General features: G+C 45.7%; 1 protein-coding gene across 2 annotated transcripts in view; it reads right to left on the bottom strand.

Moving 5' to 3' along the window:
- Nucleotides 1-3,260: 3,260 nt before the first annotated feature.
- Nucleotides 3,261-19,828, bottom strand: part of LOC119428829 (protein FAM184A) — a gene marked incomplete at its 5' end in the record, with an annotated part of 39,008 nt that continues 22,440 nt past the window's right edge. The window contains 8 exon segments of one of the 2 annotated variants that reach the window (XM_037696517.1): nucleotides 3,261-3,823; nucleotides 11,058-11,162; nucleotides 11,232-11,349; nucleotides 11,478-11,624; nucleotides 13,922-14,234; nucleotides 14,312-14,465; nucleotides 14,620-14,717; nucleotides 14,793-14,907. In XM_037696517.1, coding sequence (XP_037552445.1) covers nucleotides 3,815-3,823; nucleotides 11,058-11,162; nucleotides 11,232-11,349; nucleotides 11,478-11,624; nucleotides 13,922-14,234; nucleotides 14,312-14,465; nucleotides 14,620-14,717; nucleotides 14,793-14,907 — 1,059 coding nt within the window. 2 annotated transcript variants of the gene reach the window in all.

Raw genomic sequence — 19,828 nt, 5'->3', positions numbered from 1 at the left:
ACGCGTTAGAAAAAGCTCCAACAAAAGTTCAACCCATCGTAACGAAGGCCTCGTAATTAAAAACAACTCAAACTGTTGTAGTAACCATGCCCGGCCTGTGGGGGCGCTGTGACGCCAAACTACACCAAAAACAGGAAACAAGGCATGATGCTCACCTGCTGGGTGAGAAACGCAAACACAACAACAGCTAAAGACGCTGCCGTCAGGTCAAAGGTCGGATTAGAGGCAGGGAGATACATCTTCGATTTTAAAAGATATAGATGTAGATAGATATAGATAGATATAGATAGATGTAGATATTTTCACTTGTTTAAAACAAAAAACAAACTTTAGGGCTCCTAAAACAGTTCCGTGCAAATCCAAGGCTGAAGCTAAACATAGTTAAACAAAACTTAAACAGATAGTCCTGACCTGTAAAAATGGCCTATCACGAGCAATAAATGTCTTACCTGTTATAGATAGCTTTCTAAAGATCAAATCGATGAGCTAATGGCTAGTCCAATTGAAGAGTACACAATTTTTCCTAAATGTCCCCATCAGTTTTAGATCACACAGTCATCTGCAAACACAACGAGCGGTACGCCGGCGTCCCCCGTCTCTGAGGGGTTTGAACAGTGAACGTTTGTAGTTTTGGACTGGAACTGAACAGAAAATGAAAATAAACCTAAAAGCTTTTGGTGCGAGATGTTCAAGTGTGGAGAAGAACAGAGGGAGAGTTTCATCTTTTGTCTGTTTGTCCGAGGCGGCGCAGAGTGACGGGACCTGGAGCCAGGGGGTGGCCAGTGGTGGCCTTGGCCCCCATAGATTAATATTCAGCCGTGTCAATCATTTGAGGAAATTATACTTTTAATATAAAAACTAGAAAGCAGTTTTCTCAAATATTGGGGTAGTCTGTTTTCATATATACATGAATATATATTTGGTGGTGGTGGCCATCTTGAATTTTGACGTGGCAGTACAATTTTCGAAAGCAACCTTCCTTACACCCAGCTGCAGCCACACACCAAAATGGACGTTGGTACCTCTCATTTTTCCAGTTATGTTCACAAGATGAGCCGATGGACAGAGGGTATTTCCACGTCCCCTCTTCTCTCCGCAACGGGGGACAAAAAGCAGCAGCCTCTAGCTGTAGCACTTCTGGTTTGGCTTTCATAATATTTTTTGGGGGGAATAACCACGTAAAGCAAAGATGATGGAAGATGTTAAGAGTTAAACGTCATCGTTTCCATGAATCACTAAGAAATGTCGGAGGTTGGTGTCGTTTTAAGATGGCGGCAGGTCTTACGCCTCACATCCTGTCAGGATTAACTTGTTTCTCCAAACAAGGTGCCATCTACAACAGGTAAGATACTGATTGTAATGTGAGGTGTTTAATTGGAAGAATGTCACTGTTCATGATCAATTCTGTTTAAAACCAGGAGCTGATGGTTTAATTGTCTGGATCCTCTGAAACGGGTCTTTTGAGGTTCATTTCGGCGTGAACGTCACCGGTTGGACGTTTAAACACTTCCTGAAGGACCGACGCAGTGGGTGTGTCAGACCTCTGAACCTGACAACCACGCAGTTTGACAAACAGCAAGAATCATGTAAACCTTTGAGTAAAGAACAACAACAGAAAAATGATGTGAGACCTTAAAGTGGTTCTGTTTCCACATGCTCTGGGGTCCGAACCACCGGCAGAGACGAGCTCTAAACGCTCCTCTTCTTCACGTCTCTGACCCGGTGGCGTCACGAACAGACCCCAGAAAAAACAGGAGCTTCTTCGATTATAAACAGCAGAATAATAAAAATACAAGCGGGGGGGGGGGGGGGGGGGCTTGGTTCATCTTTTCCTTTTGAGGCGTCTGAAACGGCGGATCAAGCGCCCCCCCGGCTCGTTGAAACGTTTCAAAATGACTTTAAACACTAACTCTATGTACAGCCAGAGGCGGGACAGCAAGCTAAAGGCTTCGGTTTGGGTCCGACTGCTGGTGTCGTCGTCATCGTTTACTTTACTGAGCTGCAGAGGCAGGGTCGGACAAACAACGGAGTCTTTCACCGCTTCCAACCGGCCCAACTTTACCAACACTTAATCTGGGTTCAGATTATAAATCATAAAGTGAAGCTAAAACAAACGTCTGAGTCCAAAGGTTGAACCGCCAATCATCAAAGGCCCATGCTCAATAATCCAGGTACTGCCAGTCATATTCTGTTACGGCGGTTTATGGATTCCTGACGACAGTCCATGTGGACGACAACAACTATCAGTTCCTGCAGAATAATTCTGTGGTTTAAAAACCGAAACACCAAAATCTACTGCAAAATACCAGCATGGAGCGTTTGACTACATGACAGGAGCCAGGGTTGTTTCGGCTGCTTTTAAAGATATCAAATACTTAAATCCAGCCTCCGTCACAAACAGACTTCTGCTCTTTGGCTCAGACTTTAAGTGTTTTTATTCTCTACGTTGCCAAATTTATCTCATCACGTGTCCATGAGCCGTGAGCCGGGCCTTCTCAACCAACATCAGCGTCTTCTTTCTGGAAGAATGGTCCAAAAGTCGTAAACGTGGTGGAAAGCCTTCCCAGAAGAGCTGAAGCAGTTCGAGCTGCAAGCGGAGGGTCGACATCAGCTTAAAGTCTGGATTCAGAGTGTGTGTGTGTGTGTGGGGGGGGCTCCGTTCACGTGAGCGACGGGAAACAAGCGAATACTTCTGGTAGTCTGCAGCAGAGTTGCACTCGGGTCCAAAACATTTGATCCAACCCGGCCCCAGCCCGTAGCCATCAGCTCCAAACCCCACCCAATTCAACAAATTAGCAGTAATTACAGGTGCAAACCCGAACACCCCCACCCCCCCCAAAATTTTAATTTTGACAGATTATACCACCAACTATTATTAACGGTTGGTGGACCCGCGCAGCTGAGTAAAGGGGGAGGAAGATGGAGCTGAGGAGCTCTCAAAGCGCATTAACTGCTTCTGCTCTGACATGTCGGATATTTTGTGATCTCGCCTGTTTGGGCCGCGAGCGTCCGCTGAGTTCAGCGGCTGAATGAACGTTCATCTGGGCTGATGGATCTCTGGCAGTAGTCCATCTGAAGCTTAACTGAACTTAGTACCTCTTTCAACCGGCTGGTCAGCGCGCGGTCAAATGACCACGTGTGGCAGGTGCTGTATGGCAAGCCATGTTGGCATATAATTGGATCATCGGCCGCGCACGTCCGCTGACGCAATCAAAAGCCCGACACTGACCCGCACATGAAGCACATTATTATGGCTCGGTCCAGTCCGAATCCTGGTGGAGCGGAACTGGTTTCGGGATAGAAATGACAGCTCTAGTCTGCAGCAGACGTTACGGTTTGATGCACCAACAAGAATCAGCTCAACAGAAACATTATTTAACGTTTTAGTTTTGTCTTCAGTGTTTCAAAGAACTCGTGACGAAGCGTGGGACTTCCTCACAGAATCCGATTCTGATGTTTTATTAGCGTCAGCTAAGTTTAAAGTGGAACGATCATTTCCGGTGGTTCACCTGCGGACGATGACCGACGTTAGTTAAGTCTCTGCCTCGTAGCTCCTGCTGTTGAACAGTCGGGTTGTGACGAAGAACTCCGAAGCCCTCCTCTTCCTCACGCTGTCTGGAAGCCCTAAGGTTCAAATGGGACCCGTCACCTTTAGCTTCCTGTCTCGTTTCCTCTTTTATTTGTTTCTGGACAGAATTGGGATGGGGATTTTTTTGCCGGTCAGAAAGTGAAGAACTCAAAGTTCGGCTCTTCGTCGTTAGCGAGACCCTTGACCTCCGTCGCCCCAGGGTCGCATGGTGTCGCAGCGTTGGCTTCAGGAAGGCTGAGGAGAGGAAGAAAGACACTTATCAATGAGGAGGAGGGAGTTCAGGAGGACACTCGGGGTTGGGAGACGGACAGAACACAAAATAACGGTGAGTGCCTCGTGGGTCGAACGCTTCGGCGCCAGGGGAGAGGTGGTGGCAGTTTGAGAGAACCGGGAGAGGATGACAGACAAATGGGATGAGGTAGGAATGTGAGGCTGACACCCCCACCCCCAAATGATATGACAGAGGAAGACTGAAACACTGCGGCATTGTGGGAAACGAACGGCTCAGCGTGGTGGCTTCAGGGCCAAATAAAAAATCCAATTTAAATCCCATGTGCCCCGTTTTGTCTCGTTCCTGCATTTCACTTCTCAATCAATAAGAAAAGGAACGAAAGCTCAAATTAAACATGCTCAGAGCTTCTACACTTTTCATTTTAAAACTCTGTACTCTACGAACTAACATCGGTTGTTGTTTTTTTAGAGCAGTTTTCAACGTCAAAACGCCTACATTTATTGAGAAGGTCTCGGTGCAGCAGCTGAATCATGGAGGTCCAGACATCTCTCTCCACAGCTTCTTCCAGCTCTTCTGGGAGGACGCCAAGGTGTTCCCATGGCAACACAGAGACAGTCTCTCCAGCGTGTCCTGGGTCTTCCCCAGGGTCTCCTCCCAGTCGGACATGCCAGAAGCACCTCCCTAGGGAGGCGCCCAGGGAGCATCCTTACCAGATGAACCACCTCAACTGGCTCTTCTCGATGTGGAGGAGCAGCGGTTCTACTCTGAGTCTCTCCTGATAACTGAACTTCTCACCCTGTCTCTAAGGGAGAGTCCAGCTCTGCAGAGGAAACTCATTTCAACCTCCTGTATCCACAATCTCATTCTTTCAGTCTCTACCAAAGTTCATGACCAGAGGTGAGGGGAGGAACGTAGACCGACCAGTAAACAGAGAGCTTTGTCTTACAGCTCAGCTCCCTCTTCACCACAACGGACCGGCACAAAGTCCACAATACTACAGATGCTTCACCAATCTGTCTGTCAATCTCATGCTCCATTCTTCTCTCACTCATGAACAAAACCCCGAGATACTCGAACTCCTCCACTTGAGGCAGAACCTCACCCTCGACCTGAGAAGAACAATCCACTCTATTCTGACTGAGGACCATGGCCTCAGATTTGGAGGTGCTGATTCACACTCGACTGTGAACCGCTCCAGTGAGAGCTGAAGATCACGGCACAATGACACCAACAGGACCACATCATCTGCAAAGAGCAGAGATGGAATCCTGAGGCCATGAACTGGACTCCCTCCTCCCTCTGGCTGCACCGAGAAATTCTGTTCATAAAAGTTATGAACAGAATCTGTGACAACGAGCAGCCCTGGTGGAGTCCAACTCACACCCTGAAGAGTCCGACTTACTACCGACAATGAGAACCAAACTCTCACTCCACTTGTTTAGAGACTGAACAGTCCGTAACAACAGGACCCCAATCCCAGACTCACGGAGCACCCCCCACAGTGTACCCAGAAGAACACTGTTGAATGTGTAGTGAACTTAATCTGGTGTCACGACTAAGCCTAAGGTCAAAACCCTTGACCTTAAGAACCTTGTGGGACAGAAACTGTCATTTCATTGAGTTGAATCCAGAAATACAGGTTCACCCATCCTGAGACTCTCTTTCTTGATAATCAAGTGAAAGAACACTCTCTTTTTTATTATCATTACTATTTTACAGATGTTGATAATCAAAGTGTCTTAGTTCAAACCATTTTAGATGTTGCAGTGAACTAATCAATTTTATTAACTGTGTAATGATTTTTAATTCTCATGCAAGTGTGCGTTCCAGGGTCAGGAGTCGAAGCAGACATGCGTTGGAACGAACTGTCATGTTTTTAGAATCCTCTCAGACATAAATATAGGGGTTTTGGCACCTGTTTCTGAAACTCGCCAAAACAAAACTCTCTCTGTCTGTGAGAACATTTCTGATCTGTTCCATAACAATTCTTGCTGCATTCTAACCTTTTACGTCACAAAACACACCCCGTCTGGTCGGTTCTGGCCAATGGGAATACTCCCAGATGAACAGGGGAAAGGAGCTCTTTAAAATGTCGGTACTTCCTGGTCTACTCAGTTCTGTTGGATACACAGTTCAACCAGTTCTGTGAGGGTTCTGTGAGGGTTCTACTCGGTTCGGTTGAGGTCAGTTCTGTTCAGTTCTGTGCGGAGAAGCCCAGTTCTGGGAGCCGGGAAGATCCTGACATGACAACAGAGCTCTTCCGAGTTTCATGGGATTATAACATCTTCACTGAGGTGAGCTGTGAGGGACAGTCTCGCCATTACTCCGGACGAGTAACAGCATCCTACGGAGACGCTGAAGGGTGCGTTAAACGGAATCTCGCCTGAGACATCTCCAGGTAAAAGAGTCGATTTCACCACCTAAGTGTACTGTAAGGAGAAGCTGAAGAAAGCCCGGAGAGTGCCGTTCTGTTCACACTCCCTCAAACCCCATCTTTTACTCTTCTTTAAACTTCTTTCCCATCTTTAAACTCCTCTCTCAAGTAGAAATTCTTCCAGATATTTAGAAATGTCTGTGTAAAGTGCTCATCCACATCCGTGTGGGTAAAAGATCATAATTGTACAGTTTTCATAAATGTCTGTGGTGAAGCAACGGAAAAATCATGGCCGTATGATTTTTCCTGATTGATTGCTTTTGTTGTTATTTTCATAATTTGCCAAATTAATGTAAATGTTTGATGTTAAACTTTGATTCTGTAAATAAATGACCGCATTCATTTTGATGGGTCAAACATAAATGACGTCTCACGTTTGCATTTCATTAAATTCAATGCACGTTTTATTCAGTTCAGAAAAATGAGGAATCCGTGTTAATTGATGAATATATCTGAGCATCTGTTCATCTACAAATGTCTTCTCCAAGTCCACAAAACACATGTAGACTGGATGGACAAAATCCCATGACCCCTCGAGGACCCTAGTGAGGGTAAAGAGCTGATCCAGTGTTCCATAGCCAGGATGGAACCCACATTGTTCCTCCTGGACCTGAGGTTCAATCAACGATTGGACTCTCTTCTCTAGTACCCCTGAATAGACCTTACAGGGAGGCTGAAGACAGTGATGCCCCTGTAACTGGAGCACCCCCCCCCCCCACACACACACACATATTTGATTTATCATGTAGCCTTCATACAGTTCTGAAATATGGATACACGCTCAACGTAAACAAAGACCGACTTTCAGAAGCTTTAATTCTCACAAACAGCAGGAGCGACATCATCGTTCGGTTCAGCGTGAAGAAGTCGTTTCTCACGTACGAAACAACGACGTCCTTCAACACGACGACCTCAAACGCCCGCCGATAAACAACTGTAGAAAACTGTAGTCAAAGACCCCGTGTGACCTTTGACCTTGATCTGTGGCCTTGGCCACTGAGCTGGGGTGTTTGAAGTTGAATGAAGATATCTTGAGCGGATAAGAACCCTGCGATTAACGAGCAGGAGGCTCGTTAGTGCCATGCAGGAAAACACAAAAACGTGAGCTGAAAATAAATACGGGAGATAACCGGTGGTGGTGGGGTGGGGGGGTGGGGGGGACATGAAGTCATCATTTCTCACCTCCTGCAGTCTTGATGCAGCATAGGAGGATCCTGAGGAGGAGCATGAGGAGGAGCATGAGGAGGAGGCGTGGGATGAGATGAGGGATGAGGAGGACTGAACAGTGGAGAGGCTTTCTTAAGTCGAGGGAGGGAGCTGCGGAGGGGGGAGTGAGGAGGCACAGAATGGCCTCCCGCTCCTTCCTCCTCCACCTCCTGGCTCATGGTGGGGGGGCTGACGAACCGGAGAGCCGGGCGGCTCGGGAAGCGCCAATCTGATTGGCTGCCTGCTTTGGACTACAGACACACAGAGAGGCGAGACAAGAGTGAAGAACCAACCAGACTGACCTGCCCCGCCCTGACAGGCCCCGCCCACCCTGACAGGCCCCGCCCCACTGCGGTTCTGTCAGTCCAACCGACAGACAGGCTCGCTCCTCTGAGCTGGATGCTGCTCTTTTCAGTTTAAACAATAAAAGCCCATTTATAAAGGATTTATTACGAACACATTTTAAAGAGTTTGTAAAAACTTTATTAATCATCAACAGTTTATAGAAGCGACACTCCGACGTGGCTGAAGGATCTGAACAGTGAGTGGTTGTAAGATGAGTGATTTTTTCTGGACTGAATTAAACAGAGAATGAAGTAAACCTAAATGTCTGTAATGAAACGTATTCAAGTGGGAGGAGCTACGCAGTTTATCTGTTTTTCCTGTCCGAGGCGGCGCAGAGTGAGGGATTCAGGAGAGAGGAGGGATTTTATCCACCGCCAGGGGCGGAGTCAGGGAGGCCTTAGATTAATCTTCAGCCACCATAGTCATTTGAGAAAGCTATTCTTTTAAGCAAAAATAAAAACTAGAACACGTAGCTGTCACAAATGATCGGCGTGGTTGGTTTAAATATTTACGGTGGTGGCCATCTTGGGTTTTGACGCTGCAACCCAGTTTTCGAAAGGAGCCTTTTTTTAAGATGACGAGATGAAGCGACGCCAAAATGGAAGTCAGCACGCCACTTGTTTTTAAAGTTTTCCAGCTCACAACACAGTTGGAGGGCGGAGGGTATTTCCAACTCCACCTCTTTGCTCTGCAACAGGGGGGACTGAAACGTTGAAGCAGGGTCACCGTGATCTTACCAAATAAAGTCTGCTTCAAAATAAAACACCTGTTTACAACAATAACCCGTTTATGAAGCATCACTACACAAGAGCTCCTTGTCGTCATTCGGGTCAGAACTGACCTGTCATTTCTCTAAAGTGAGCTTGTTCAAGGCGTTATCTGCAACAGGTTAGATATTAGCTGCTCACAACCATCCACAGAACTCCTGCGAAAAGCTCGGGGCCTTTCAGTTGAGCTCACCCCGCCACTGAAAACTGCGTTCTTCAAAAAAATAAACTTCAGCTGCTTCCAACCAACAACGAGTGTTTGATCACGCAGCTGTCGACTGAAAACGATTTCAAGCAAAACTTCTGATAAATGATTTCTCCTCAAACCAGTGGAGTCGTGTGGAGCGTCAGAACAAACCACAGTTACTTTTCAAATAAAGTCCGTGCAGTAGTGGAGGAGCGGGGGCTCTTTGTGATCTGATGAGCGAGGAGGAGCTGTTGTGACTCGAAGCGGCGTTGTTGAGCTGCAGCGACACAAAGGATGACGCGCAGCTGATATCAGTCGAGCGCGTCGTGCTCCGAAGGAGGCTCAGACATGTAAACAACAACAAACAAACAAAAACAAACGTCTGTGTTCCAAACAGTCGAGGCAGACGGATGAAGTGCCCGTTGGTGAGGCTGTGGATGGTGAGTGTTTGGACTGGAGCCGAGCAGAGACTGCAGGTAAACCTAAGTGTTTTTACTGTAACACAGCTACTCTGTGGAGACGAGCAGAGCTCGTCTGAGGAGGCGCAGAGCGACGGATCCTGGAGAGAGGAGGGGGCACATCGATCCAGCAACCAGGGGTGCAGTCAGGGGGGTGGCAGATGGGGGCCTTGGACCCCCATAGATTAATCTTTGACCACCCCAATCATTTCCTAGTATTGCTTATTAAGCATTCACACCATTGTGATCCTGTTTAGATTTATTATTCCATATTCTAGTTATCTTAAACTATTCTGTACGTTTCTCAGCGTCTTTCTCGTCCCCCAGTTTTCATCTATTTCAACAAGTCATGAATCAAAACGTTCGGCTCTTTCAGGACAATCCTGCTCTGACTTAGAATTGGTGCAACTTTAGCTGTTTGAAATATTTAGCCTTTTCTGCCATTTTGTTCTCATAGAAAATGAATTGAGCTCATTTTACATGTTTCAGATCTTTAGATGTGTTTACAACCTTTTACTGCTCCTTTCACGTTTTGTTCGGCTTCAGCTTCTTTCAGCTTCCGTCTGCAAATTTAAACTTTTTTCAGCTAATTTCAGCTGTTTTGTGCTCCTTTCAGTTTATTTCTGCAAACTAGAACATTTTTGTGCTTCTTCTAACTTATTTCTGCTAATTTCAGCTTGTTATGCTCCTTTCAGCTTATTTTTGCAAGTTTCAGCTTTTTTTGCAATTTCAGCTACTATTTAGTGTAGCTGTTATTATGGTAATTTTAGCTTTTTTGGCTAATGCCACAATTTTTGCACTCATTTAAATCCTTTTCTGCTTAATTCAGCACAAATGTGCTCTCTCCACTTCTTTATACTAATTTAAGCTACTTTCTGCCCTTTTAGCTACTTTTCAGCTAGTTTTTTTTTGTTAATTTCCACATTTTTGTGCTCATTTCTGCTTCTTTCAGCCTAAATGAGCAAACGTTCTTTCAGCTTTCTTCTGCCAATTTAAGCATGTTCTACCTTTTCAGCTACCTTTTTAGCATTTTTAGCTAACTTCAGCTGTTTTTAGATAAATTAAAGTTTTTCATAGTAATTTCTGCTACTTTCAGCCTAATTAACTTATTTCTACTCATTTCAGCTTGTTTTGCTCCTTTCAGCTTATTTCTGCTAGTTTCAACAGTTTCTGCCATTTCAGCTTATATTTAGCTGTTTTATGTTACTTTTAGCTTTCTCAGCTAATTCCATATCATTTAGCTAATTTCAGCTCTTTCCACATCCTTCTGGTAGTTTAAGCTTCTTTCTACCTTTTCAGCTACTTTTCAGCATTTGTTTTAGCCAATTTCATACTTTCTGTGCTCATTTCAGCTTATTTAAATTCAATTCAGCAAATATGTGTTCTTTCTGCATTCTTCTGCTAATTTAGGCTTGTTCTTCCTTTCCAGCTAAAATTCAGCATGCTTTTTTTTTTTTTTAGCTAATTTCAGCTGTTTTTAAGCAATAAGCATTCACACTGCATTTTCTCAGGAAATGCAGTTTCTCTAGTTTTCATTTAGTTTTGACTTTATAAAAACTAGAAAGCAAAGTTTCCTCAAATGATCGGGGTGCCTGGTTTATATACACATGTGGTGGTGGCCATCTTGAATTCTGACCTTGGCTCCGTGACAGAAACAGCCGTCAGTGAGCACCTGGTCAGTTTTAAGATTTTCAGCCTGGTCTGTTTCTTCTCTGAGGATCTGGAGTTTCCAACCTGCAAGTTGCTCTTTAAGGACCAGCAGAGGATCCAATGTCCAAAAACTCTTTGAGTCTTTCCAAACTTCTGTGGGTGTTACGGTGAAGGTAGGAGACCACTCACCTTTATGAGAGGGTTGATGACCCCAACGTTGGCACTAGACGTGAAGACCTTGTTGAAGCCCGTCTCTCTGTTGACCAGCTCCAGCTGGTAGAACTTCTTGTCGTCCTGAAACGTCACGATGTTTAACCATCGTCGCCGTGTTCACACCGGCCGCACGTGGAACCGTCTACTCACCACCAGCTTCTTGACCAGAGCTTCTCTTTCTGTCACCATCTCTCTGAGCTCCGAGATGAGGTGCAGGTCTTCTGGACGGCTCTCCCTGTTCCTCAGCTTCTCCTCCGTTCCCTCCAGTCTGGACCCGACGCCGGAGAGAAAACAGACGCAAAAGAAACGTTGATGCCGAAGAACATTCTTTAGTTTTGAAAAAAAAAAAAAAAAACGAGAGTAAAAACTAAACCTTCATTGCCAAAACGTCCTTACATGATTTGTAGAGCAGAGATCTTGTCTCGGAGGACCTCCTGGGCCTTGTTGAAGTCGGCCAGCATGATCTGCGTCTCTCTGTGGTGGACGATTTTCAGCTCCTCCACATCTCTGTCGTGTCTCTTTCCGAGGTCTTGCTCATGGGCTCTGCAGCAAACACAAAGCTAGCAGCTAATGTCCTTTACTCTTCACAGCGAGCACCTGTGTGCCATGATGGGACCTCATGTAGGCCTGTCACGATAACACATTTTACTGGGAGATTAATTGTCTCAGAAATTATTGCGATAAACGATAATATTGTTTGAAATTTGACAATAATGAAATTTTATTAATTAGTAATTATTGTAAAATTTAAGAAGAAATGCTGGTTAACTTTGGAATGTAGTACATTTTTTTGACCACTGGATGGCAGTATAAGACAGTTTGAACTGAAGGATGGATAGTGAGGGAGTGAGCAGCGTGTCTCTTTAAGAAAAATGGGAGGGAGGCCCCTTGACGTGACATGGGCTGTCTCTCTTCAGTTTTCAAAATGGCGGATTCTCGGTGTGGTTTGAGCTCTTAAACATTTTTCATACAAAGATTTTAATATAAAATCAGTAAACAAGTTCTCAGCTTCTTTTTGCAGAGAAAAACAACTTTTTACACGAAGTGTGAATTTTTGGAGCTTCGACAAGACGGAGGTTTTTTTCCCCGAGATCGGCCTGTTAGCTTAGCTCGTAGCTTAGCTTCTCAGCTTAGCTGTTTTTAACGATCCAAAAACCTGATTTAGATGGTTAAAACAGATTTTAAAGAGAAAGGGAGGGGTGTGAATTATTCCGTCTGTAGATGGAGTAAGAAGGTACTGGTCTGCTGATGGTCCAGAATTACTGAAGACACTTTAATAACAGAGTTCTCGGTCCTGCTTGATGGACGGACGACCACTGAAGGTCTGGAACTCTTTAAACGACTGCGTTTATAAAGACCATCTGCTGCTCGTTACCGTAACCGTCCCTCCACTTATCTTACTCATGAAGATCATTCAGCTGGTAACATCCATGCTATTCATTTAGATGGTCACACCCTCTGAAGGTCCACCTTATCGAGGTGTGGGAGTTTGGGTGCCTGAACGATCCGAGGAGCTCTGCTGGAAGGGTTTTCCAAGGCAGGCTGGTCCTAGGTGACCGTCCAGACAAAGAGCGATGCAGAACCCTTGTGTGGACAGAAGACAACAAAGGTTTGATGTCCCTTGCCCTGATGTGGGATACCAAGGCCCCACCATGTAGCCAGGCCTGGGGGAGGGCTCATCAACGAACACCTGCTGACCAGGCCTCCACCCATGCAGCCTGACTGGGATAATTTTAAACAATCTTCATGGGTAACCTTCCTGTGGGTCCACCACTTGCAGGAGGGACCATTTGTGTTGGGTACATGACCTTGGTGCTCTGACCTTGGCTTACCAAAGAAAATGTAACCTCGCTGATGGGGGAGGAGTCTGAGCTTGTGTGTCTTGTTGGGCTCACCTCAATGCACAACATGGGCATGAGATCTTATTCCACTGTAGAATTGCCCAAGGTGAGAGGCACAGAGTTGGTGTGGGTCTACTTGTAGCCCCCCAACTTGGTGCCTGTGTGTTGGAGTTTTCAACGGTAGTTGAGAGGGTGGCTTCGCTGCACCTTCAGGTGGGGATGGGCTCTGGCTGTTGTTTGTGCCTGCACGCCTTCTTGGAGTCCTTGGTGGGGGTGCTGGAAGGTGCTCCAGCTGGGGACTCCTTTATTCTGCTGGGGGACTTCAGTGCCCATGTGGGGAAGGCCAGTGTGACCTGGAGGGGCGTGACTGGGAGGAACGGCCTCTGGTCTGAACCTGAGCGGTGTTGTTGGACTTCTGTGCTAGTCAAAGTTTGTCCATCACTAACACCATGTTCCAACATCAGGGTGTTCATAAGTGCACTTGGCACCAGGTGGACCTAGGTTGAGCCGTTTGTTTTGGACACTCGGTGAATACAGGAGCTGAGCTGTCAGCTGATAGTTTGGTTTGAAGAGACCAGAACAAGACTTTGTTAAAAAGAAACACCAGGTGGCTGTTGCTGTATTCAGAACATCCTGTTCTGAGACGTAAACCCTTCCCTGACTGTGGGTTTAATTATTCGCTGTTCAGAAATGAGTGTGATGTTGCCTGCTAACTGGGTCAGTTAGTACTGGGTCCCAGTTTAGACTTATTTACATCATTATATAAGGCAGGGGGTCCAGTCCTGGTCCTGTTGGGCTAACACCTGCATGTTTCACCTGATTCAGTGGTTGACGTGTTCAGCAGAAGCCCGATAGTCACCCATTGATTCATACCAGGTGTGTTGGAGCAGAGGAACCTCTAAAACCTGCAGGACAGTGTCCCTCCAGGACCAGGACTGGACCCCACCCCCCGATAGAGCACAGCGTCTCCTGGTGAACTCAGCAGTCCTGAGTTTCTACCTTATCTGATGGTTGGCCTCACTCCGGACCCGCAGCACCTCCTTGCCCTTCAGCTCCAGCTCTCGGGTCAGAGTGTCGATGGTCTCGTTCAGAGAGTGGATCTCGTGGTCCAGGTCGGTGATGCGGTTGCTACGGGAACACAGCTCTCCTTGAAGCTCGGACAGCCGGACGAGGAGCTCCTGCTCCTGCTTGCGGCTGTGCTCCATGGCCTTCTCCAGCTCCCTTTTCGCCATGTTGTTCTCCTTGATGTGGATCTGCTTCACGTGCTCAATGGCGGTGGCGTGGAGGTGGTTCAGTTCCGCTCGGAGAGAAGCTGCCGGGTGGAGAAAAGATGGGTCAACGACCGAACAGGTGAAAAACCACGAGAGACTCCGTCCTTTTGTCACCCACCCAGCTTTGCTTTGCCCTCATCCTCAAGCTCGTATCGAAGCGTCTGCAACTCCTGATCCGACTGCTGTCGGAGGATTTCTAACGTCCTCCTGTGGGCCTCCTTCAGAGCGTGTACCTCCTCCCTCTGCTCCTGCTTCAGACGCTCCTCCAGGGCCTTAGGGCCAGAGGAGGAGAGGAAAGGACAGAAAGAGGGGAGGAATGAAATGTGATGATACGTAACAAGCACCTAAAATGACGTGCGGACGAAACGATTCGTGGCGTTTCAACTTGATTTTTTATGTCACATTTGACAGGTGTGGGCGTCGTACTCTGATCTGGTGCTGCCGGGCCTCCTCCATGGTGCTGAGGGCACAGCAGTGAGCCTCCTGCAGGCGATGCTCCCTCCGCTGATGTTCCCTCTGCATCTCTGCAGAACAGAACCGTTGGCATCATCAGAGATACGACCAGCAGAGCCCATGAGCGCGAACGAACTGCGGCTTACCTTTGAGCTGCTGGCTCAGCAGCTCCCTCTCCTGGCTGAACTGAGACTGCAGCTGCTGGAGCGCCGCCTGCGACTGATTGAGCTGCAGCTCCAGGGACTGTTTGAGCAGAGAGATCTGAGCAGGAACAGGAGCACATGGCACATCGAACGTTATACACCTCGGACAAGCAAAGACCTCGTCTGAACTTTGACCTTGATTTGTGACCTTCACGTTGAAGCCAGTGAACATGCATACATGCACAAAGACTCATCAAATTATCTTGAGTAGATCAGAACTCGTAGACGGGAGAGGAGAACGTTTACGGACAGAGACCATACCAGAATACATCCATTCTTTGACTCCATCCATCCATCCAAATATCTGTCCATCCATCAATCCATCCAACCAATTGTCAGTCAGTCAGTCCATCCATTTATCCAACATCCATCCAATCATCCATTCACATTCATCCATCCAACATCCATCCATCCATTTATCCAACATCCATCCATCAAATCACCCATCCATTCATCCATCCATCATCCAACCATCTATCCATCCATCAATCCATTCTTCCATTCATCCATCATCTTCCTTTTATTCTGGACCCGAGGGGCAGCATCTTGAACAGGGAGGTCCAGACTTCTCTCTCCACAGCCTCTTCCTGCTCTTCTGGGAGGACTCCAAGGTGTTCCCAGGACAACAGAGAAACGTAGTCTCTCCAGTGTGTCCTGGGTCCTCCTGGGGTCTCCTCCCAGTCGGACATGTCCAAAGCACCTCCCTAGGGAGGCGCCATGGGAGCACTCTTACTAGATGCCTGAACCACCTCTGGCTCCTCTGGATGTGGAGGAGCAGTGGTTCTACTCTGAGTCTCTCCTGACAACTGAACTTATCACCAGTGGCGCAAAAAGCGGGTATGCAGCGTATGCAACGCATAGGGGCGCTGCACTGCAGGGGGCGTCAAAACCCTGTGTAGAAAAAATGTTTTTCTAGTAGGCATTTTCTAAATGATCAATAACAGGGGAACAGCACTGATTAGGCGCCCCTGTGCTCCTTCACCTCCCCTCTGCTCCTTCACCTCCCCTCTGCTGCTTCACCTCCCCTCTGCTCCTTCACCTCCCCTCCTATCGCTCTCCCTTCCCACACAGGTGGCTGTGAACACGCCCCTAAGAGAACGCACTCGGCGCGTTTTTTTTTTTTTTAATCTTGAACTACCGCTCGTTGTGCACTTGACAACAAGATGGAGCGGCAGAAAAAAAAGCTATCCGGGGCGCAAAACAGAAAAAGGAAAAGGGAGAAGGATAAAGATGTTGGCGGGATGAAAAAAAGCCTTTCAATGTGGTTGAAAGATAGTAGGTAAGTACTGTCAGTGTATTAGCAGGACAGGAGGGTTTAAATATTCAGGTTAGCTAAAGCTAGCCTAATACACTGCGGTTGGCTGTTAAATGTTGCCTCCCCTATTGATGTGATTTGTTTAGTATTTTCTGTATTTTTATGAATATTTGATACATGCGCCTCGCCTGTCACACACACATATCCACACACTAAGTGTAAGAATGACCAAAATAAAACTCATGAAATATTAACACAGGAAAGCTAAACTGTTGTGGCGGCAGTTCCCAGCTATGATCCAACGCTTAGCCCTCAGTGCTGCAATTTATTCACTCATATGTACATTTATTATTATTGATTCTTTAATTAAAGATGAGTTGTACAAGTTTATGTGTGTATCAGATAAATTAGTCCTCAGTGTCACTATAGCTCAAAAAGGTTGGTGACCCATGTTTCCAACCTTTTTGGCAGAGGGACACTTGAGTTTAAATGTCTTATTCAGTATCACTACAGTGGTGTGTGTTGTGATGTATCTGGTGAGTCAGATCAGATGAAATGTCCAGTCAGTAACTGTTATCCAACAAGGAGATCATTTAAATTCAAGTTTCATTTCTATTGTGGTTTGACTGCTGTATTTTTAAACCTACTTGACACAAAATTAATGTGATTCGCTGTGAGGATGGAGAGAAGGAAGAGAAGATGACAGAGGAAGAATCAGGACAGACTGGGGAAGGCAACAGGTTGGTCTAATGCAGGTGGAAGTGAGGGAACAGTTACTTAATCCCAAGCAATAACGTGTAAACATTATTTTTAAAAACTGTATTAAGATCTGTCATTTTTACAACTAATATATAATGCTTTTTTGACCTTATGACTTAGTGCAGAATGCCACAGACAAAAGGTGAAGGAGACAGACACGAGGTCAGTGATAGAGGAGACAAGTGATGACATCAGGTAGGAATAATTACATTAGGGAGGCAACAAAAACCTATATACCATGATGGTTTTAATTTCTGATGACCATATTTCATTGTCTTCTTTTTTGGGAAAATTAGTTCAGGCAGACATGGTGAGTTAATCATCACAAAGCAGAGAGGACCAGATGATGAAGAGGGAGAGGAGCAGAGAGGACCAGATGATGAAGAGAGAGAGGAGCAGAGAGGTCCAGATGATGAAGAGGGAGAGGAGCAGAGAGGTCCAGATGATGAAGAGGGAGAGGAGCAGAGAGGTCCAGATGATGATGTAGAGGGAGAGAAGTACAGAGCTGCAGAGGAGAGGGCTGAGGCAAGGCTTTATTCAGAAGATCCATCCGAATGGCCTTTACCACACAAAATGGGGGACACATTTAGGCAGTACATGGTTGAAAATGGCCCACAGAAAGTTTCTGATGGTCCATATCCAAGATCAGAGAAGAATAAGAGGTGTTTTTCCAAAGCGTACTGTTTTTGTATACTGTCTAATGGAGAGAAAGTTGAACGAGATTGGTTACTGTATTCCAAAAATACCAGCAGAGTCTATTGTTTTGCGTGTAAGCTTTTTGGTGAAGCTAAAGTTTCTGATACATGCCTTGTGGCAGGGTACAGTAACTGGCGATGTCTTTCAAAAACACTGAAGCACCATGAAACCAGTAGTTCTCACATAAATGCTTATCTGATGTGGAAAGAAATGATATCTCGCTTACGCCTAGGTAAGACTATTGATAGTGAACTGCAGAGAACCATGGCAGCTGAAAAAGCATACTGGAGAAGTGTGTTGACTCGAGTTATTGACTGCATACTCTTCCTTGCAGAGAGAAACTTGCCACTAAGGGGGAAAAATTCTCAGTTAGGAAATCCTAAAAATGGAAATTTTCTGGGAATCCTTGAGCTCATTGCACGATATGATGTCACACTGGCAGAACATCTTAGAAAGGCAGCCTCCAAACAAACCACTGGATATCTGACATGGTGCACTCAGAATGAATTTTTAGATTCAATATCAGAGTGTGTTTTGGGTAAAATATCTGCCCAGATCAAAGCCTCTAAGTACTTTGCAGTGGAACTGGACTGCACACCTGATATTTCAAAGCAAGAGCAGGCCTCAGTCATTATTCGATATATTGATACTGATGAGAAGAAAAAAGTCACTATTGCAGAGTCTTTTGTGGGGTTCACTGCTGTGAAGGACACAACTGGGAAAGGCCTCACAGATACACTAACAGGGGTTCTGGAGAGTCTGGGGTTGGATTTGGCTAATTGTAGAGGGCAAAGTTATGACAATGGCTCTAATATGAGGGGAATAAACAAGGGTGTTCAAGCTTTAATACAACAGAGATGTCCAGAGGCTTTATTCATCCCCTGCTGCAGCCACAGCCTGAACCTTTTGTTATGTGATGCAGCCTCATCTAGCAGAGTGTCTCACTTTTTTTGGCACTGTTCAAAGATTGTACACAATCTTTTCGTCTTCTGTGAAGAGGTGGGACATTCTCACAGAGTTTGTCGACATCACACTGAAGCCTCTGAGTGACACCCGGTGGGAGGCAAAGCTAGACTCTGTCAAAGCTATACGTTTCCAGATGGGGGGAATTTTAGATGCACTACAAAAGCTTGGAGAAGTGGCAGGAGACAGCAAGATTGTCTCAGAGGCAAAATCACTATCTGATGAGATTGTCAGTATGGAGTTCCTTGTGTGCCTCATAATTTGGTATGCCTTATTATGTGAGATCAACTTTGCAAGCAAGGCACTACAAGCAGCAGATGTGTCAATGGACACAGCCATTAGGCTAATCGAGTCTCTGAAAGAGTTTTTGCTCAAATATAGAGAAGAGGGCTTTCAGAAGTCACTTGACATTGCAAGCAAAATAGCCATCGAAATGGATGCTTCTCCTAAGTTCAAAGAGAAACGACTTAGGAAGCAAAAGAATTTCCCAGATGACAATTCATGCACTGGTCATCATGAAAAGGAACCCACAAGGCACTTCAGGTGCATGGTTTTCAATGTTATTGTTGACACACTCCTCCAAGAGCTGTCTGAGAGGTTTTCCAATTTTCAACTTGTGTCTGAGAAATTTAAATTCATCACTAAAATGGAGCACATGACAAAAGCTGAGCTGGAGGAATCAGTGACCACTTGTGATGTTTCAAGAGATATCATTCAAGAAATATACCCAGCAAGCCGTCTACTGAAGGGTTACAAGGCTCTAGAAAAGTTAAATTTCCTAATTCAAGAGGACCTTGATTTGGTATTTCCAAATTTGACAGTAGCCCTTAGAGTATTTTTAACCATGCCTCTGACAGTTGCATCTGCAGAGAGATCATTTAGCAAGCTGAAGCTCATCAAAACATACCTTCGTTCAAATATGAGCAATGATCGCTTGTCCCAGTTAGCAGTGATCTCTATTGAAAACAGTGTGGCACGGTCTATTTCATTTGATGTTATACTTGACAAATGGGCAAATGCAAAGTCACGGAATGTAACAGTTTAAATGTCATAAATGTTAAAACTCTGACATGGACTCCAGGCTGTTAAGATGTCATATTTCCGCTACATAAAATGTTGAGCACTGACTGAGTACCACTACTGTTATATATTTGTACTTTATAAAACTTCTTATTTGTTTATGATTGAAATGATCACCTGATATAATATGTAACATTAAAAAAATCTGTAATATTACTACTGTATTTTCTAAGTGCATGACTAAGCTGTATGAGGCGGCAAGTAAAAAGGAGCGGGTGGGGGGGGG

This window comes from Nematolebias whitei, chromosome 23 (genome assembly GCF_014905685.2).
Source record: "Nematolebias whitei isolate Nwh7 chromosome 23, NemWhi1, whole genome shotgun sequence".
NCBI lineage: Eukaryota > Metazoa > Chordata > Actinopteri > Cyprinodontiformes > Rivulidae > Nematolebias > Nematolebias whitei.
The sequence above is the reverse complement of the archived record's forward strand: the minus strand, read 5'-3'. Positions and strand labels throughout refer to the sequence as shown.